At 35.1% G+C, this 22558-nt stretch overlaps 2 protein-coding genes across 4 annotated transcripts in view; both read right to left on the bottom strand.

Moving 5' to 3' along the window:
* The window catches only part of VEGFD (vascular endothelial growth factor D), a 39644-nt gene extending 37872 nt beyond the window's left edge, over positions 1 to 1772 (bottom strand). Inside the window, exon 1 of the mRNA XM_044670355.1 lies at positions 1405 to 1772. Coding sequence (XP_044526290.1) covers positions 1405 to 1494 — 90 coding nt within the window. The 5' untranslated portion in view covers positions 1495 to 1772. The remainder of the gene's footprint in view (positions 1 to 1404) is intronic.
* Positions 1773 to 1777: 5 nt separating this feature from the next.
* Positions 1778 to 22558, bottom strand: part of PIR (pirin) — a 137876-nt gene continuing 117095 nt past the window's right edge. Inside the window, exons 7-10 of one of the 3 annotated variants that reach the window (XM_044670356.1) lie at positions 19729 to 19773; positions 12927 to 13009; positions 9061 to 9127; positions 1778 to 2691 (exon numbers count right to left, since the gene is read on the bottom strand). In XM_044670356.1, coding sequence (XP_044526291.1) covers positions 2576 to 2691; positions 9061 to 9127; positions 12927 to 13009; positions 19729 to 19773 — 311 coding nt within the window. In that variant the 3' untranslated portion in view covers positions 1778 to 2575. The remainder of the gene's footprint in view (positions 2692 to 9060; positions 9128 to 12926; positions 13010 to 19728; positions 19774 to 22558) is intronic. The other 2 variants (XM_044670357.1, XM_044670358.1) reach the window with 2 other exon arrangements.

Raw genomic sequence — 22558 nt, 5'->3', positions numbered from 1 at the left:
CTCTCTCTCTCTCTCTCTCTCTCTCTCTCTCTCTCTCTCTCTCTCTCTCTCTCTCTCTCTCCCCCTCCCTCCCCTCTGTCCTCTTCCCTCTCCCCTTTACCTTCCATCTTAAAATTGGTTTCAAGGCAAAAGAGCAGTAAGGGGTAGACAACTTAGGTTAAATGATTTCCTAGGGACACACAGCTGGGAAGTATCTGAAGTCAAATTTGAACCCAGGACCTCCTGTCTGCAAGCCTGGCTCTCTATTCAACTGAACCACCTAGCTCCCATCTACAATGTTCTTTCTACTACATGATGCCACTGTGCTCTTCTAATGACACCCTAGCTAATTTTATTATTTATAATATAATATTTATATTTATAACATAATATATATAATTATAATTATAAGTTTATAATTTTATTTTGTCTTTATGACTCCTCCATTTCTGAATAAATGCCATTTTTCTCCCCTATGCAGTGAATAATCTTTGTTCATAACAAAGGCTTAGAAAAAGAAAAGGGGGGGAAAAGCAGTCCATCAAAACCAACACATGAACCATATCTGACAGTATATTCAGTATTTCACACCCAAACCCTCCCCTTCTCAAAACCCTTGCAACATCTGTAAAGAGTAGAGAGGAAGAGGAGGTAAAGCTACATGTTTCTTAGCTTCTCTTTGGCTTGGTCATCATAATTAATATCATTTTTCCAAACCAAGGGGCTGTTCTTGATTTTTTATTGGACTTTTTTGCCCTTTATTTCTAACATGAAAAAGTAAAATATCATCTGCAAAAATGTCTAAGAATATGATGCTTCCTTGACAATTGCAATAAAATAAACATGTTGATTTAAAAAAAAAAACAACAACAACAATTTACCATATGCTTTTGTCTTAAACAGCATAATCTTGAATTTCTTTAAAAAAAACAAACAATATTAACAAGGATCCAAAAAGCAATTTTTGCTGTTTGGAAAGTGCCTGAATATCAAACCAGCAAACTTATTTGTAGCATAAAAGTAAACAAATGATTCATGTAGGATACTATACAGTCCCTAGAACAATAGTACAACTGAAGGGAAGCAAATGCCTGGAAAAATATTTTTAAAAGCGGATAGTTGATCACAGTACTCCTAGATAAGTCTTTTCATAGGTTTATTTCCCTTTTGGATTTGAGATTAATATTTTGTTCTTAAGGAAATCACTTCAAAAGTGTTTTTTTTTCACATAAGGAGAATTGCTATAATAAACACAAACAAGTTTTACTCTAAATTTATGTATGTCGAGTAACAAGTTAACCCAAAATAAGTGCAGAGAGGGAAGAGCATAGGAAATAATCCCATTAAGATGATCCAGGAAAGCACATTATTTTATCTTGAAAGTTATTTTTTCACTTGTCCACTTCACAAATATAGCTCACCTACCTTCACAGGTCCATGCTGATAATTAGATCCCCACAGGAGATGCAGATGGGAGACCATAAAAATATTCACAATTGCCCACTGTGTGTACATTCTGATTTTTTTTAAAACATCCACAGATTATTAAGAAGTTGGTAACAGCCAGAGGAATTTGTTTCAAAATGCATTTCTCTTATGAAAAGGAAGTTTTTGAAATGTTTTTTTCTTTAGACCCTCAAATTTTCCACGCACACAAAAAAAGCAAATACTCAATGGTGAGCAAGTCCAATGTAACTGCTTTACCTACTCAAAATATTTGATAAACTGATGTTGTTGGTGAGGAATGAAGAGAATTTTGAAAAATATCCTTATTCTCTCAAAATTAACTGTGAATTTCCTGAAGTTAAAAAAAGCTCCCAATTTGAAAATGCAAAGTCCCTCCAATCCATTTCATGTCCAGAGGATTTTAAAATCAGGCATGTCCCACACTCCACATCACAGCGCCTTTTAAAGAAGGTATTCCAGCAGCCAATATTTTGAGCTGCTGAACGCAGCTATCCAACTTGGTATGAAAACTTTTTTCACAGCCTTCATGGAAGCCTGCAGAAGAAGCATGTGTCTTTAATCTGATACAGACTTTGGCAGAAAATGCAGCAAAATCTTGGCTGTAATCCTATTATATTTCTACCAATAGCGTGGCAGTTTTAAAACTCACTGAAACACTCTGGATGACTCTTATTTTAAAGCAGATAACCTGTAACATGAAACTTCAGCCTAGGCTTGGTTGAGTTCCATGGTCAAATAGCTAACATTGCTCCAAATGGTACCAAGGACACCCGTTTACTGCCTGGGACACAGGATTGACTTAATAGATCTTTAAAAGAAAGAACTTAAGCCTGCTCGTTCTGTCATTTACTCCATCGTGCCCTCCCTCCAACAGAAGTCTAGGGATCTTACGTCGAAATAAGATACGTTCCTCTTTCTTCTTTTTTTTTTTTTTCCAATAGAAGCAACATTTATTTGTACATGCCAGAAATCTCTTTCCACATGTAAAACTAAGTACATTTATCATACTTCAGTGTGTAATCTTAAAAAGGTACTGGTATATATTGTTTAAAGCTTATTAACTGTGTGACACAAATGGAAGCAATCTGTAAAGTAGCTAGATCTACTCTTGTTCCTTTTTTTTTTTTTTTCACTCATTTCCTATCTTGGATCTCCAAGTTCTGGCTCTTTCGAATCCATTCCTGCCACTTCTGAAATCAATGATAGTTTGAGAAATCTCTGCTTCTGTATTCATCACGAATGGACCTATAAAAAAAAATATGGCATGTGGTCAAGGACTACAGAAAACTGCATTCTTCACAGGGCTCTGTGAACCATGAATGGAGCTTCTGTCATTCATTTATGACAGAAAAGTGGGGGAGTCTCATTTAACAGCCTTTAGCTCCTACTGAGTACAATAAAAGCTCCTTGAACCAATAGAGAGGGCACAATAATATCAATAAAAATAATAACTGACATTTATATAGTGCTTTACATAAATTCATAATAGATTGATAATACAAATAACAGATTGATAATAATTTATACACATTAATAATAACTCTTTTATAGATGTTTAAGATTTTCAAATCCCTTTACGTGTTATCTCATTTGATCCTGACAACAACCCTGTGAAGTAGTTGCTATTATTATATAATCTGAGTGTGGATTTGAATTCCAGTCTTCCTGACTCCAAGTCCAGCTCCATCTAAGTCTTAAAACAGTCTTTTGAGATTGGTACTACAAGTAGAATGGAAAAGAATGAGGTTGTATGTGTATATATACACATGCATGTTTATCTTTTTTTCTTTCCTTTGTAGCTATTTTTCCACATGCTATATTTGGAGGATTGATTAAAATCTGGATTTCAGAGTCTTGTCACATTATATTAATCAATCAACAAGCACTTATGATATTTATGATAGAAGCATCTACCATGTGCCAGGTACTATGCTTAGCATTTATTGTCCTCATTTTACAGCTGAGGAAACAGTGGCTCAGATATGTTAAATGACTTGCCTATGGTCACATAGTTAAGCAAGTTTTATTTCTTCCTAACTCCAAGTCCTGCACTCTATCTGTTCATTTTCACACCAGACAAGCTAATAGCCCAGTCGACTTGTCTTAATGTTTCTTAAGCTTTACTTTTGTGAAGACACATTTTTGATAATAGATTGATATTATAAAAATAACCAATAAACAGTTCCAGGTTCTTCATCTACAAAATGGCACTAATAATGCCTGAATTATCTCTGCTAGGGTTGGTGTGAGATTCAAATTATATACACTGATAGATTACTGGCTACACTAAATTGGTTTTCAAGTCACAGCTTTGGTATCTAAGTTATGACTCATTCCTTCTCAGTGAAATGTTTTCTTGCTTAGAATTACAACAAAATCTCAATACATATTTCAAGGAGTTTTAACAAACTTGTACAAATTAGCAGTACTTCATTGACTATGAATACTTCTAGGCTAATGTTACCTTAAAAAAAGTTTCCATTAGTTTTCTAATTCATGTCAGAAATCAAGGTTATCTAAATCTGCAGGAAGAAGTCTCTCATAACCCTTCTCAGGAGACTGGATATTTGTCTACTTCTTTCCTTCACCTTGAAATATTTAGTAATTAGTGAAGTATCACTATAAAAGGCATCCCATGTTTAGCTGGATGCAAGGAGGAAATAAAGGAAGGAAAAATAACTTATTAAGCTCTTACTACATGCCAGGTACTAGGCTTAGTGCTTTACAAAGATCTCATTTAATTTTTACAATGACCCCGTGAGGCAGATGCTATTATGCCATTTTACAGTTCAGAAACTGAGGAAGAGAGGTTAAATGACTTGTTCAATTTGTATAGTTAGCATCTCAGGACATATCTGAACTCAGGCCTTTCTGACTTCAAGCTGATCACTCTAGCTACAGTGCTACCTCTACAATCCTACCTTTTACAGAAAGTCTTTCCCATTCCCTGCTTAATTCTAGTGCCTTCCCCCTGTTGAACCTCCAGTTTGTCTTGGATATAGCTTGTTTGTACATAGTTGTTTGTGTGTTTTCTCCCTCATCGGACTTTGACCTCCTTGAGAGTAGGGATTAATTTCTGTCTTTCTTTTTGTATCCCTCAGAGCTTAGTGCTGTGCCTGACATATAGTAGGTGTTCAATAAATGTTAATGACCAATTGATAAGGATGGTCCTATATGGTATAATTTGAGAGATAATGAAAGGCATCCTTGTCCCTACATATTCTCTACCAGGAATCCTGGCATTTTGAACACTGACTGTCAGTTAAACATATATATCTCAGAGGTCTCAGAGGAACACAAATACCTTGCTACTCTTTGACTCTCACCCACTGAAACAATTATTGATAAATTTGTCAGGTTGACATGAAAAGTAGAAAGTTGATTTCTGGGGGAATGAAGCATAAGACAGATAAATGCTGATGACTACAAGAGGCATGGAAAAATTTCAGATCAAGGGATTCTGCTCAGTGTATGTTTGTGAGATTTGCTAAGAAATGAATGGTATCCCCTTTAACATAGATTTCTTATTGGTTCAGGTTTTCTTTATTATTTTCTTTACTATTCTCTCCAACTTTATTTTCTTAGTGGTCCCTTCCTCAAGAGGTTTACTTGACATTGAGATAGAAGGGTACAAATGAGATGAATCCATTATTGGTATTGAAGGTAAAATGTTTAATGCGAGAAAAGTGTGAAACTTTTGGATGGAGTATGGTTTGTAGTTTATTGGTAGATTTTAAGTAAGCTTACTATCTATAGCCCTATTGCCTTGTAGTGTGGCTCAGGGATTTTTATTTTTGTGGGGAGGGGGAATCAATATTTTTTTAGTATGGAGAATTCCCAATCAGGAAACTCCTTCTACCAATACAGTTTGGCCACTGTTCTGTAACTTATATTTCTGGGGGCAGCTGGGTGGCTCACTAGATAGAGAGCCAGACCTAGAGATAGAAGAACCTGTATTCAAATCTTGCCTCAGGTGCTTCCTTGCTGTGTGACCTTGGGCAAGTCACTTAACTCCAATTGCCTAACCCTTACTGCTCTTCTGTCTTGGAACTGACATAGTATTGACTGTAAGATAAAAGTTAAAGATTAAAACACACACACACACACACACACACACACACACACACACACACACACACCACCACCACCACCACCACCACCAACAACAACAACAACTTATAGTTGCTATAGGCATTGAGGGCTTAATTGATCTTCTTAAGGCCACACACTCTGTGTGTCACAGAGGTGAGACTTGAATTCAAGTCTTCTGGATTCCCAAGATAGCTCTATCTCCTACATCATGTGCTACCCATAAGTAAGGGTAGTTTAAAAGTAGTTTATGCTAGCGAACAAGACTTGTTAGTTACGTTTACTACCTATGCCTTCTTATATAGACAAGCTCCCTTTGGGCATGGCATATCTCTCCAGCTACTTCCTAGGTTCCTTTTCTCTGAGAGTGGCTTTTCTTTTTAATCAAGCCCAGGAAAAAAAATGTCAAAGGTCCTTTCCCCATATCAGCCTCCAGTCAGATCACTCTCACTAGTTTCTACCTCATTACTTAGAGGCATCCAGTATGAGTTCACACACACACACACACACACACACACACACACACACACACACACACACACACACTGTCTGTCTGTCTGTCTCTCTCTTTCTCTCTCTTCCACCCTTCCCTGGAAAATTGAAAATAAATAAATAAATGAAGGAATAAAAAAAAGAAAGAAAAGAAGAAAGGAAGAAAGGAGAAAGTAGAATTGTGTTTCTACAGTGCCAAGCTTCCAGCTATCAGATTGCAGGTAAAAATACTAGTATCTTTCTTCCCATCCCATGTTCCCCAATTTCATTTGATGCATTTGAGCAAAGATACATAGATTAGCAATGAAACAGTTAATAGCCTTCCCTACCCCCACCCCCATCCCTCCACACAAATTTCTTAGAAGACAAAGCAAATGGGAAGGTCGACATATTTTTAGGAAACAGATATAAGCGACACTGCAAGTCATCTGCTGGGGAGCTCTCAGAAGAAAGAGGGATTAAAGAGTAAAGGAGTGTCAGGAATCCTAACTGGTCCTTTCCTCTGTATATGATTTGAACATGCCATCTTGGCTTCAGAAGTCCAGAGCTGATGAACTTGTGGAATCTGCCTCCCCCTCTCTCTTTTCCTTGCTTTCTTTTCTACTCTTCCAGGCTATATCCTTCCTCTTCCTATAACACCGTGAGATGGTAGGAGCTACTTAGGCAGTCAGAGTCCATTTGCACGACTCTCCCACAGTCAGGACAAATTCCCAAAGGATGAAGGATAGTACACTGGGGGAATTTCTTCCTGGCCAGTGGGCATTCATCTCTAACATGCTGATTTTGTTGGATAAACCAAGAGACCACTACATTTATATGGATAATTAAAAGCTCACATGAGCTTCAAATCTTACTTAATAGCCAATAGTTTCAACCTCCTCTCCCATTAAACATTTGATCTGTAAAAATAGTAAAAACCACTGAGTTTTTATTCATTTGTATCCATCATTTGATAAGGTAGGAGTATGGATTAGCCAAATTGAAAACTTCTTATTTTATGCTCATCGTTACAATCTCTGTCCCCAAACCCAAACCACGGGCTCAACTCAGTGAACATACAACTTGAAGAATTAATTTAATTTGCAGTAAACCTTTCACCCATTATTCTTGCTTCAGGGTTTCTTTCTCAGTGAAAAATATAGTTCTATTACTATAGTTCTAGTATATGCTAGCCCTTTCAGCTTTGTTATTCTATATTTTTTTCTTCTCGCTCTCTTTTATTCAGAAAGAATCCAGCTGATACAAAAACAAGAGTTGGACAATTTACTCAATCAGCCAATAAACACTGATTAAACACCTACTCTTTGTCAGGTATTGTGCTAAGCATGGGGGATACAAAGCTCCCTAAAAACTCAAAGTCTAATTCATGAATTGTACAAGCAGCTCCCAAATAATTGAAAGTGTGTGACTATCTTCCTCCATGTAAAATTAAATGAAGGATTAGGACAGGCATATATAACTGTTCAAAGAAAATTGTCACCCTTCTCTCACAATAGGATGAACATGGAAATATGTATTGTATGATAACATATGTACAACCAATATCGTATTACCTGCCTTTTGGGGGAGGGGGAAAGTGTGGGAGGGAGAGAACATGAATGGCAAAATATTAGAAAACAAATATTTTAAAAATTGTATTCATATATTATCAGGTAAAAAATTTTTATTATAATTTTTAAAAACAGAAAATAATTATTTCATGTATCTAGAAGTTTTAAATGAAATATCTAATCAGTCTGATTATCTCAATTCTTAATTTTATGTGTGTAGGCATAGATCATTTTAGATCAAAGATTCTTATTCTAAGGTCTGAGAAACTTGCTTAAACTTTTTTTAGAATTGTATTTCAATGTAATTTGTTTCTCATAATTCTATGTATTTTATTTTATTTATTTAAAAGCATTACTCTGAGAATAGATGCATAGGTTTCACAAGACAGATAAAGTGGTAGGTGAAAAATCTTTTTATAGCTGGGACCACTTGTCACTTTATCCAGTCATTTTGGGGGCAGCTGGGTAGCTCAGTGGATTGAGAGTCAGGCCTAGAGACGGGAGGTCCTAGGTTCAAATCTGGCCTCAGACACTTCCCAGCTGTGTGACCCTGGGCAAGTCTTGACCCCCCATTGCCCGCCCTTCCCACTTTTCCACCTATGAGCTAATACACAGAAGTTAAGGGTTTAAAAAAATTAAAAAAAAATATCCAGTCATTTTTCATGCCTGAGACAAATGTGATTAACCTACTTGATAAATTTTAATCCCAAATGTCCCCCCCATTCCCTTTTAGTTCTCTCTCTAATAATCATGCTATCTCTTACTAATGATCATTCTACAACCTATTCCACCTAATAATAGTTGTACTAGGATTGGATGATTGCAAAAACACATTATGATAAAAACCTACTATGAGTTTAATGTTGCATATGGATTTCTATTTTATTAATCATAATAAAACTTAATTAAAAAGATGAAAGTGATTCAGTGCTTTTATTCAGCCCTTATAGGGCAAATGGACAAAATGCTACAGAACAAAGGGGAGTATAGTTAAATGCTCTCGCTTAAGTTATTTGTGGAGTCAGAGAAAGAGGAAATGATTTTTTGACTTAAAGATGTAAAGAGCTTTTTAGGAAACTCTATCACTCACAATAGCTGTTTTTCACTGGGAAATATAATGCCCTATAAGTTTAGGAATAGAGTCACTTTTTAAATTTTAAGCCACAAGGAGAAGAAAATGGTCTTTAAATATATGTGAGTTTGTAAGCTTCTCATAAGAACCATATCTTCTTCTTTATATTCTAACACAATGCCCTAAACTTAGTCGATTATCAATAAATACTTGCTGAGTGTATAATGAATGAACAGCAGGAGCCCAAACTGTAATCTTTCCTTTCTGTGTTAAGAAGTAGAACAAGGTCCTCAGAACTTTAGTGGGGATAGGATGTAATCCTGTCATTCTTTGCAGTAATAACATACGCTCACTACAGTCAAAAGGAAAAAAGAAAACCAATCAAGAAAAACAACATCAGTGTTGGCTTACCATGTTGAACAATTGGTTCCTTAATTGGTTCCCCGGCTATTAAGACAAAGTGGCTTCTTTCAGGATCCTAATTCAATAATATAAGGATTAAATTATAATCAGGCTTATGTCTGGATTTTTTTGGCTACCAAATAAAGAACAACTAAAATGTGTAATGCTTTGATAAAGCTATATTCCAAGTTCAGGATTTAACCAGAAAAATTCTGAAATATTTTCTGTGCAATGCTGGTGGTGGAAAAAATCAAGCCATTCAATTATATGGTGGAAACCAAATTGCAAGACTGAGTGAGAGCAAAATTTTAGCATTTCCAAATGATACGAAAAAAGAGAAAATGGAAATTAAATTAATCTTGATCAAGAACCCCATATACAAACATTTAAAAAATAATATTACACAAATATCATTTTCTAAAAGACTAATCATTTTTGCAGACTTGGTATTGACCACTATTATTTACAATGAGTCCCAAAAGAGGGGAATTAATTGAAGCTTAATGAAAAAAGATTATTTTGCATGACAGGAACTCAGACAAATTACCTTACCTTTTTTCTACTATAATTTAAAACTAGCTTCATTTGTCACATGCCCCCCAAAACACTGCATAGTTTACAAGTATGCAATTTATTATTTAGGAAAGGGTGTTTCTTGTTCATCAATCATCAGATCCCCATTTAAATATCTGAAAACTATTTATCAAAATATTTTCCTTACTTGGAATATAAAGGTTATACTATTTATCTAGAACTAGACTTTTATTTAAGTTATGATAAGTTTATAAATTATGTATTTTTTAAAAAATGAAATATCACTCTTTTGTAATTAAAAATATTGCCTAAATTTCTCTCTACATTCTTCCCCTCCATCCTCTCACTGAGAGCCATTTTATACAACAAAGAATATTTCTTTTAAAAAATAAAATAATAGGAAGAAGGGGAAAAAACAAATCAATACATTGAAAACAACTGAAAACATATACAATATTCTACACTTGTTGACTTCAACCTTCTATAAAGGAGTATGTGGAAATGTCTTATATCTTTTCTTTAGGGGCCATGCTTGTTGGTAATTTAGCAATAAGCTTTTAAATTAATGTATTAAGAAGAAACAAACATTTTATTGAGTAACTGTTCTATTTCCATTTAATGAATGTGTGGATTCAGAGCTCAGACTAACAAAGAAAACAAATTACAAGCAAGTAAGGCAATGGAATGAATTTAGAAACATCTTTTTGATTAATCTTCATTCATATGTTTATTTGGGGTCTTTTCTCAGGTTTCTATGCTTTGTTTTCAATAAAATAATAAACAGTTTATAATATTATATATCTTACTTTCATGTATAGAACTAGAAACTAATTAGTGCAATTTGGTATTGATTTTGAACTCTGCTCTAAACGTAGGTGGCCTGATAATACACAGATTATCGAATGAGAATTGACCTCTTACAGTAGCAACCAATCATTTCCTGGCAAAATAAAATCAGTTTCATTTGTTATGATGTTATTTGGTGTTTGCCATGTCCAACTTCTTTCTGACTCTCTACTTAAAAAATAAAGGCATGAATATGCTTCTGTATATTCTATAAGCATCAGCCTCTCATTTCTTCTCTTTCTTTCTCTTCCATCTTTGAATCAATACTGTGTATTGGTTCCAAGGTAGAGGAATGGTAAGGACTAGGTAACTGAGATTAAGTGACTTGTCCAGAGTCACACATTTAGGAAGTATGCGAAGTTACATTTTAACCCAGGAACTCCTAGATTCTGAGATCTGTCTGTATCTCAGTCCATTGAGCATCTAGGTTAGGTCCCACAGCCTCTTATTTCTTATTCCTTAATTACATTTCCAATTTATATCTTTCTGTCCTTTCCTATGCCTATACCCATATTTGCAATGAAGTCATCGAGTGTTAAAAGTTCTTTGGTTAAATCTGAGGTCTTATTGACTTATTTGTAGAATTATCTTATCCTTATTAATCAATGGTAACGAATAAATAAAATTATGGTCTTATTACAAATACTTGACATGAGAACAGCATAATGAGATCATATAGTGTCCTTTAAAGTATCTCTTGCTACATTGGATGCATTATAAAACTATTTCTTCCAAATCCATTATAGTATTTGTCTCTCTCAAAAAATAATTTGAGGGGCAGCTGGGTAGCTCAGTGGATTGAGAGTCAGGCCTAGAGACGGAAGGTCCTAGCTTCAAATCCGGCCTCAGACACTTCCCAGCTGTGTGACCCTGGGCAAGTCACTTGACCCCCATTGCCCACCCTTACCACTCTTCCACCTATAAGTCAATACACAGAAGTTAAGGGTAAAACAAAAAAAAAAATAATTTGAGTCACCCTTCTATTTATCTGTAACTTCCTTTTTACTTCTAGTTTATAGCAAGAATTTCAAGAGTGAATATATATATATATATATATTTATACAAATACTTAATATATGAATATATATAAATGTCATATATGATGTTATAGATATTTATATATGTATACATATATATGAGTGGACAGGAATCACATAATTAGATTATCAATAGTTAAGTTAATGTTTATAGGCAGTCTAAAAACTGTGTGCTTTGCAATATCTTCTATGCCTTTGTCAGTTTTATAATATACAGAACATTTGAATTTGGAGTTAGGAAGACTTAAAAAGAATGGAAGGTTTCCAGAAAATTAGTCAAGCTCATTAAACCAGTAAACTTAATTTTATATAAAATCTCAGATCAGTGTTGTTCTTGCCTCTCTCACAAAGTAAAGTATATAAGATTTAGGAAAATAATTTTCTTTGTTAATCAGAAGCATTTTTGTTTACTTCCAAGCTTGTGGCAACATTCTGGATGGCTGAAGCTAGAATTTATATTAAGATATTATCATAGCAAAGATATTAATCATAGCTAAGATAAGTAACCATAAAAATGCTTCCTAGCTTGAAATTTATACTTCAAGGATCTAAGCAACTGATTTAAGTCAGATCTCCTCCTTACAAATTTCTTTATTTGAACTATTAAAAGCTTGTAGACTTTTCATTCTTTCCCTATAAACATTAATCTTACCAAGCAATCTGAGATCTTAGTTTTGCAAGCCATTTTATTTTTGAGGACACTTGTCTCAGTTATTGTTGCTTAGTAGGCTATTAAGTTACTCATCCAATTATTTCAGTCCTGTCCAACTCTTCAATGAACCCATTTTGAGTTTTCTTGGCAAAGATATTGGAGCAGTTTGACATTTCCTTCTCCAGCTCATTTTACAGATGAAGAAACTGAGGCAAACAGGGTTAAGTGACTTGCCTAGAGTCACAGAGTTAATAAGTGTCTTATACTAGATTTGAACTCACAAAGATAGTTTTCCTGACTCCAGGCCCAGATTTTGAATTCATGATGCCTTCAAAGAACTCCCCATAAGAATGAGAAGTCATAAACAATAAGAACAACAGGAGCTCAGCTACTTCTAAGGGTTTTTTAGCTCTTAGCTCTTGATGCAAAATAATCTAGAAAAATAATAAAATGAAACCTTTGCTACACTTACAGTAAAAAAAAAATTTAACATTATGGTAAATGGTATTTCATTTTTTAAATTTAAAAGAGTATTTCAGTTTTTGATTTCCTGAGCAAAGGGTAGTAATTGGCTTATCTTAGAAAAACCTAGAAAATTAAGGTTCTTACTGATAAGAGACAGAAGTAAAGCACTGAAAATTTCAAAACTGATTCATTTGATTATGATACAATCTTTTTTTTTTCCTCTAAGGAAGAGTTTAAAAACTAATATAACAGGTGAGATTTAGTTAAGGATATAGACCAATTTCTGGGAAGTAGCCAAAAGGAATATTTTTAAAAAATAAAGTTGATTATTATGAAGTTACCTTGTTTTCTACCTGGACGCTGTCACCATCCCCCAATACTGCAGAATGATGAGGTTCAACTTTTTGTTGTTCACCATCAGGTCCTTAAGGAAATAAATGTTAAATTTAATGATAATTATGTACCATATTAATTTTATGATTATACATTATCTTAATTCTATATACTACATATATAATTTATTATAATTACAATATTATTACAGATATTACAATGATTTAAATTTATCTTTTATTTTCAAAAAAATTATGGATCTTTTCCTTTTTATTTGCTTGAACATCTTTTTGTGACTTTTAATTTTTGGTTGGCTGATATCCAAAACAAAACAAATGGCAAGGTCATATGTTATATTTGTTTGCATTTTTTTTATTCATGGCTTGGTAATTCCCATATTCTAGTTTTGACTTTTGCTCTAAAAGCTACTGGGAGTCCAGTTACTCCATAGTTTGAGGCTATATTTGAACCCAGGTCCTCCCTCCAGTTACTCCATGTGAAATGCAACATGTAAGATATAAAAAAACACTTAGGAAAATGCAAAGATGTCTTGAAAGCCACAGGCAGTGAAATTCAACTACTTATTAAGCATCTTGCTATATGTTCAGCACTATAGAAAATACACACACACAGTTAGTAAAGTCTCTTCTCTCCTAGAACTTGGAACCTTATTGGGAAGAGAAGCTACATATTAAACCAGATTTTATTTCTTCTTTGCCTGGGCTTATTTACTCAATTTCTTTTTCTTTAATTGCTAAAGCTGTTATTTCCAGAATCATAACAAATAATAATGGTGATACTGGACTATTTGAATACCATGATCTAATTGAAAAAGCCTCTTATATTTCTCTATTTCAAATCATACAATCTCTAACTTTTATATACATACTTGAAGGACCCAATTATTCCTATACATTTTAGTGGATTTTAAAAAAAACCATAAATCACTGTATTTTTTCAAATTATATACTCAGTTTTCCAGGGTAACATTTCTTTTTCCTTTTGGAATATAATATACCAAGAATTTCTCTTATTTAAAGTAATTGCATCATAATGTTGAGTGAATCTGACTATGGTTCTCTGGTAGATGAACTTTTTCTTTCTGGCTATGTTGAATATTATTCCTGTTACTGGAAACTGTAGATTTTGGTTTTGACAGTTGGAGGTGTTTTAACATGAGGCTTTTTTCAACTGGTGGGGTGGACATTGTATGATTCATATTTTCATTTTGCCTTTTGATTCTAATTGATCTGGGAAGCCTTCTTTTATAATTTCTCAAAAATTTCAGATTATTTTTTATATGGCCATCATTTTTAGGGAGTTGATGATTCTTAAACTATTCCTTCCCAACCTATTTTTTAGATGTATTATTTACATGATAAAAATCTTAAAATTTCTTCATTTTTTTTTCAATATTTTTACTTAGTTCCAATGTTATTTTGTTCTCATGGAATCACTGAGTGCTATTTATGCCATTTTCTCTCTGTGTGTGTGTGTGTGTGTGTGTGTTTCTAAATCCTTACCTTCCATCTTAGAATTGATGCTAAGTATCTGTTCTAAAACAGAATTGCTATAAGGGACAGGCAATTGGGGTTAAAGGATTTGCCAAGGGTCAAAAAAGCTAGGAAGTGTCTGAGGCTATATTTGAATCTGGGTACTCCCTACTTCAAACCTGGCTCTCTCTATCTACTGAGTCATCAAGCTCCCTTTCCATTCTGTTTTTCAAGGATTCTACTATTTGGAGTAAAGATCTTCATCTTGCATGCCAAGCTCTTTCTTCTTCCATTTAGCTTTTCCTCAAGAGCTCTAATTTCACTTGTAAATTAACTTTATCTTTTAAAAAAATACTCTTGCTTTATGTCTTCTAGCAACTCCTAGGGTTCTTTAGCAAGGCTTTTTCTCTGTACTCAATGTAGAAGTACTTCCTTCTTCTGGTTTTATCTCATAGGCTTCTTTTGAACCTTATTATTTCTTTATTGTATGTTATTCTGTTTATTCATTTTCCCTCTTAAGTTTCTCAACTGAGACTTTGAACTATGGCCAGATGTTCTTCCCATTTATACTCATGGATGCCTTGAGCAGACACTCCTTGGTCTTTTTCCCTCTACAGTCTAGAAGTTGCTAGTGGTTTTCTTCTGGATTGGGTGACTAGAACATACATTGCCAGATTCCCTGGCATCTGGGTCTATTTCCTGGTGGCCCAACAAGGGTTTAGCCTCAGTCCTTCTTTGCCTCTTCTTTGCACAACCCCCAACCAGATGTTGCCTTCATCTCCTGACAGGTTCTAACCCAAAATAATAAATTGCTCTGGGCTTCCAATGAAACCACTAGCTGCCTGGCCCTCTCTTTACCACTGGCTCTGACAAGAATACTGGTTTCAGGTCTTTTGTGGTGCTGGTGCTCCTTGGGAAAGAACTTCCCAGGACATAGCTGTCCTTCACTCTTTCTGAGGCTTTGCCAAGGGTTACCTCAGTGCTATGGCTTGAATGATAGCTTTGGGCTTCTTGGGGAGCCTCAGGCACACAGGCTAACTTGGTGCTGGGGCAGTTGTTGTGTTCTACTGTGGTCTGGACATAAATGCACAGAGATAAGACCAAGCATGCTATATTGGAGCAAAGTAAAGATATTTATTTGGCTGAAGTAGAATATCCATTTGAAATGAGGGTATCAGATCAAATGGTTTCTACAGTTCTTCCTCACTCCAAATTCTATGACCATATTATGAATTTTTACTATAGGTAATGTATCGTGGATAACCTGTGGACTGGCTTGTGATCCTGGAATTGTTTCTATAATATTATATATGTCATAATCTATTTTATAATACTTATTATATAATTTCCATACATGTACATATTATATAGAACTAGATACAATTATAATATTTCTATATATGATAATATACAAGATATATTTTCTATATAACAAAAGCAATAATAATAAGTGTCATTTATGTAACACTCAAAGGTCTGTAAAGGACCTTATGTTATCTCATTTGATTCTTGGATCAACTCTGTAAGGTTAATAATAATGGTTCACGTTTATATAGCACTTATTATGTGCCAGGCTGAGTGCTTTATTATCTCATTTGAAGTAGGTCCTATTATTATCTCCTTTTCACAAGTAAGGAAACTGACTCTAAAAGAGGTAAAAGGACTTGCCAGTGGTCATATAACTAACTGGTATCTGAGGTAGAATTTGAAATCTGATCTTCCCAATTTCAAGTCAGGCACAACTATCTACTATGTGACTCAGGAATGTATAGAGGCCAAAACAGTTTGTAAAAAAATTTTGATTACTTTTAGGATGAAGGCAGCTAAGTGGTGCAGTGGACAGAGAATCAAGCCTGGTATCAAGGAAGACTGGAGTTCAAATCCAACGTCAGATACTTACTAGTTGTATAACCTGGACAAATTACTTAGCCCTTTTGGCCTCAGTTTCCTCATCTGTAAAATGGCAGACCTTTACCAAGAAAACTCCGAACGTGGTCACAAAGAGTCAGACATGACTAAAAAACAACTGAAGAAAGGATGAAGTGTCTGTTAGGAAGATGGCTCTAAAAATAATAAACACAGCTAAATGTGAAAACTATGCTCTCTATCAAACCACCTTGCTTGTTTTTTATTGCTTTTTTGAGGCAATCAAATTGGCCAGATAACCCTAACCCAGACTTTATATGGAGTAGCTTCTTCCATCTCCCCTCTTTGCTTTACCCAAAAGGGCTTACTAGAATTGTTATTAGAAAGGCCATATGAAATAGACATTAATATAGATTTTTACATAGAAGCTATGAGAATGAATGACATTCTGGTTCCCCCTGCCTTATTTTGAAAGATTCTTTTGGTTTCCATATTTTAAAATGAAACGTTTAAGGCAAAGTCATACTCCAGCAGCAAAGCTGATAAAAATCTTTGTTCACAGGTCACTTAATTTTTCGTCAATCTAGTAACCTCCTAAGTCTAAAATAAGTCAGAAAAGAAGAATATTTTATTTTTTCTGACAACTTTCAATTACAAACAGAGCCAGATCAGATAATAAATAGTTTCCATTGCTAGCCTTTGCCAAGAATGCTAAATCTTACTGTACAGTTAAGGAAAAAAATCCAACTGAAAACAATTTAATTGCAAATATTTTTGGATTTGGCTGTCTAAGCATTTGTGAAAGGGCAAAGCAACCTTAAATTCTGTTTCTAATTGAATACTGTACTTGCAGGGTGTAATTCGCTATTGTGTATCTCTTTCTCAGTGTTTAATTTCTAATTTATTATTTTTTCTTTATCTTCTTGGCACTCATATAGTACTCTCTTCACACAACATATTTTAATACACAGTCAGGTGTTATCAGCTTCTTGTTTATATATTTGTCTGGCAAACTTCTAGAAGGCAGAGGCCTCTTCTGCTTTGTTCTATGGAAAACAGCACTGAATCTATAGATGCTCAATATATATTTTTGATGCTACTTGGATGATACTATTAGTTTTTTGTTACACAACCATTGAAAGCTAGTTGGAATTTTAAAGCCTTTCTAATATCTGTCACAGGCAATGTTTTTTAAGAACCAAACAATAAACTTGATGTTATTAAGAATGAGAAATCTGGGTTCTTCTAGTGGGTGAACTATAAACTACTAAATATTCTTTAGGATATCTTAGAGTCTTTCTACTTGACTCTAATGTCCTTCCATAGTCTTTTGTCTTCTACATAATGAACTATTCACTCTCCTTGAATACATACTATGTTTCCCAGTCTGCCTTTCGTCTATGACATACCCTCTCTCTGTAATCCTCTTCTTCTCATCCTGGTGCTTCCACTTATTGAACAACTTACAACCTCTCAGGGTAGGAACCAGTCCATGTAGGAAATAGAATAGGCCAAAAAACCCTGCTGATCAGAGTAGGACCTGGCCTCTAAGAAAAGAGAGTTAGTTTAAAAAAAAAATCCAACCTATTCCTTTGAGGTACAATAATTGCTCAAATTTTAATTTCATATCTTTCATTAACTTCTTTAAATTTTTTTGTATTTTCATTTCTCTTAATAGCCTTGGGAAGCAGGTAATATAAGTTTTAGATCAATACATCAAAGATTCAAGATTCAGTCACTGCAATAATTTCAATACCAATGCAGATTTTGACAACTAACTATGACTTAATAGGTAAGACTAGATGACCTTCTGTCCATTTTATGCTCTCAATTTATGACTCTATGCTCTTAGAGAGTTAAAGTTTGGAGAATGAAGTGAATTTCCCAGTTATATAGCAGTTATCTGTCAGAAATAGAATTTGAACGCAATTTCTTGACTCCAAATCCAATATCCACCAAAATACCATTAATTCTATGAAGCCTTCCCTGAACTTCTTTGCCAAAATGATCTCCTCCTCCTCTAAAATTTCATAATATTTTCTTCATACTTCTCTTATGGTAATTCTTTCATTCTCTTTGGTGTTATAATTTTAGTCTCTCATTTATCTTGTACATATCTTGTTTACAAATAGTTGTTTGCATTTGTCTCTCCAGTTATACTGTGAGCAAAGATTGTCTTTTGCTTTTCTTGTAACACCAGCACTTAGTGTAGCATCTGGTACACAGTAGGCATTTAATAAATGTTTACTTATTGATGCCCTTTAAAATATTCCTATTAGTAGGCTTATTAGAAAGTTTAAGAAGAAAGAAAATTTTAATAAGCGTTTTTCCCCCTCTACCTCTTTTTCAGAATATAAGGTACTCCTTGTGCCTCTCATTTCCTCTCCAGTTGTCTGTTGCTTGCTATTTCACTTCTCATTGGGCCCTCCAAGATAGAGGGAGCAAGCAAAGAGAAAATAACTAGAGTTCTATCTCTTTTCACTGACTAGGCAGCTGGGACAGAGACAACATGGACTCTTATGAGGCTGGTTTTGAGTTTGATCTCCCTACAGGCCAGCTAACTTTGCAGAGAAAAAAGGGATCTGATCCACATTATTGTACAGATTGGAACAGACAGGGTGAAAGGTGGGGAAAGGAAATAGTCTGGGCAAATACAATGACTGTAACATTATCAGAGTTTTTACATGTATGTACTTTTGATTATAGGGGAGGGATGACAGAAGAGTGAGGATGACTCTGGGAAATCCTATGTATTTGGAAAAATAGCTCAAAGTATGTGTCACTTATTTATTGAATAACACTTTTTTAAAATTAGCTGCTCTGATAAAGAAAAAGTCTAGCAGGAAACAAGTCTGAAACTATCAAGTAAAACGAGTTTAGGTTTCATTTGTTGATTTTATTCTCCATCTCCCATCACCTCATTTAATCCTAAATTGTCTATATTCTCACTTGCTTTTTTTTTTTTTTTACAATCTGTGTGAGAGTTTGTATCTTTATTGCTAAAGTTTATGTATTTTTTCTTATTCCCTTCCATTTGAGTATATTAGTTGTTTCTGTTGAAGTGATGAGTCTGTGGAAACAACTCCATAAAATGTTTTCTCTTTCTGTCTCTAAGAAGTATTATATGATTCTGGGAATCAAAACTGCTTCGGAAAAACAAATTGCATTTTGCTTCTCTCACATAGAGGTATGCTACTTTAATGTGTGTGCATGATAATACAATTTCCAAACTTGTCTGTTTTTCAGATTGCTGTAATAAATGAATTTTGTTGTGGATACCTAATAATAAAGTTGCTCCATAAGGCCATTTCCAGTTGCACTCAGAACAAACTCTAAAAGCCTGGGGTTTTAGCTTGTCTTACTTTCCAAACAAGCAATTTTAGGAAATTGAATTCACCTTTCCAATATAGTAGTTAAGAAGAAACTGAGAAATAAACAAAAATATACTCACCAATATACACATTGCCAGACAATGTGTAAATGAAGGTTGTCCAACCTGAAATGGAACCATCAGGACTGAAAGGTCAGTTACATAATTTTGAAAGAAATAAATTAAGAATGAAGGAAAAAAAACATTCAGATAAGATGTTTGCTTAGATATCTAATTCAAAGGGCAGATACTTCAAGTTCAAAAATAATATTTTTAATACACTAGAAACTTAATTTTGAGCAAAATGAGAAAACAGACAACTGACTGTCATGTTAAAATGTAGCTGGCCCATATATATACATATACACATTACAATTTTAACTATAACAATAATGACGTTATTTCTCTTAAAATACAGTAGTTCCATCATACTGATTACATTCTTTTATTCTAGCTTTGATCTTTTTTAAGCCTATTAAAACAGTTAATACTTAGCTTCCGGGTTAAGATGGCGGCAGAGTAAGAAGCAGCTCTTAACCTCTCCTGACCGAAACACACAAAACTCCTCAAGGGGACATAAAAACAAGTCCAGACGAACGGAGGAACCCCACAACAGGGCACAGCGTGGAAGGTACGTGGAATCGAGACATTTCCAGGCTAAAAAGGGCTCTCACTCACTCAATCGCGGGCTGAGCAACCGCCCCACCCCCATCCCCTCCACACACAAAATCTATACCTCTGAAGCCAGCTAAAAAGAAATAGAGCAAGTTTGGGGCACCCATCGAGTCATCGGCAGCTCCGGGACCTGTTCCTGAGAGCAGCAAGACTTAGGACCCCATTAAGTCAAGAACGCACGCGAAATCTGAGCGCAGGAGCAGAGAGTGGACCCTGGGAGCAGAGAGCCGGCTGAGCAGAGGCGTGGGTGCCAGCTGAGCAGAGGCGTGGGCGTGGGTGGAGGCGGACACAGCCAGGAACTAAAGCCTAAGTGGGGAACCAGTGCAGACGGGTATACGACTGTGGAAGCAGCGCCCTGAGACTTGTAAAGAAACCTCCTGCAGAGGATCAAGCAAGGGAATCCACCAGGGGGCTTGACGTTGGAAAAAACTAGAACTCAGACCTCAGGACTGAGCGCGAGGATAAACCTGAGAAGCTGCTGGGCTAATGATGGCTAATCAGTTACAGGAAATTCAGAAGATAAAGAATAATAACAAAAAAAAGAAGTCTCTAACACTCGACAGCTTTTACACAGAGAAAATCCAGACAACCGAGCAAACAGAGGAGGAGAACAAACAACCATCCAGACCCTCCCCAAATAAGGAAAACTCCTCACAAGCCATGGAAGAGTTCAAATCTGAGATTTTGAGGAAAATGGAAGAGATCTGGCAAGAAAATAACAGTTTAAAAGGTAGAATCTTGCAACTGGAAAGCGAGGCTCAGAAACCAAATGAACTGATAAGCAAATTGAACACAAGAAATGACCAGATTGAAAAGGAATACCAGAAGATTATGGCCGAAAACAAGAAGATTATGGCCGAAAACCAAAAGATTATGGCCGTTTACCAGAAGATTATGGCCGAAAACCAAAAAATTATAGCCGAAAATCAATCCCTAAAGGCTAGAATTGAGCAAGTAGAAACTAATGATCTCTCAAGACAACAAGAACAAATGAAACAAAGCCAAAAGACTGAAAAAATAGAAGGAAACATGAAATATCTCAATGAGAGAGTGACAGACCAAGAAAACCGGTCTAGAAGAGACAATTTGAGAATAATTGGTCTTCCAGAAAAACCAGAAATTAATAAAAACCTGGACTCTATACTAACAGAAATAATTCAGCAAAATTGCCCTGAAGTCCTACAACAAGAGGGCAATATAGACATTGAAAGAATTCATAGAACACCTGCGACATTCGATCCAGAAAGGAAAACACCAAGAAATATCATTGCAAAATTCAAGAGTTTCCAAGCAAAAGAAAAAATCTTACAAGAAGCCAGAAAGAAACAATTCAAATATCAAGGAGCAACAATCAGGATCACACAGGATCTGGCAGCCTCAACACTAAAAGACCGTAAGGCGTGGAATACGATATTCAGAAAGGCAAGAGAGCTGGGCCTGCAACCACGGATCAACTACCCATCAAAATTGACTATATATTTCCAAGGGAAAGTATGGGCATTCAACAAAATTGAAGAATTCCAGGTATTTGCACAGAAAAGACCGGGGCTAAATGGGAAGTTTGATATCCAACCACAAAAATCAAGAGAAACATGAAAAGGTAAATAAGATACAGAGGGGAAAGAAAGAAAACTTATAATTTTTAAATTTGCCTTTTAAGGGCCTCAGTGAGATCTAATTATCTGTATTCCTTTGTAGAGAAATGTTATGTTTAATTCTCTGTAGTGAACTCTATTCACTATTATAATATTCACTATTATAGTAATCAGAAGAATAATTAACAGGGTGAGGGTGGAACACTAAATAATCTAAGATGGCATGGGGGATGGGAAAGAGGGGGAGAATAGCAGGGGACACCAAGAGAAACTTGAGTGAATAAGAAAATAGAATATTCTATTACACACAAAGAGGGCATGGGAGAGAGAGGGGACAAATACTATTATAAGAAGGAGAGGAAGAGAGCATTAAGAGGTAATAATCAAACCTTACTCTCAGTGTAATCAACCCGGAGAGGGAAGAGTAGCTATACTATCCATTGGGAAATAAAACTCTTATCTTACCCTTCTGAGAAAGTTAGAAGGGATAAATCAAGGGGAGCAGGGGAGTGGGGAGAACAAAAAAAGGGAGGGGAGAAGGGGGAGGGAATTCATAAGACCTTTAAAAACAAAAAGGAGGGGTGGAAATAAGGGAGGGGGTAGAAAGGGAAGTCAATCAAGGGAGGGGATAAGGGATAGGG

This window comes from Gracilinanus agilis, chromosome 3 (assembly GCF_016433145.1).
Source record: "Gracilinanus agilis isolate LMUSP501 chromosome 3, AgileGrace, whole genome shotgun sequence".
In the NCBI taxonomy this organism is placed as follows: Eukaryota; Metazoa; Chordata; class Mammalia; order Didelphimorphia; family Didelphidae; genus Gracilinanus; species Gracilinanus agilis.
Note: the sequence above shows the minus strand (reverse complement) of the source record. Positions and strands in the feature narration are given on the sequence as shown.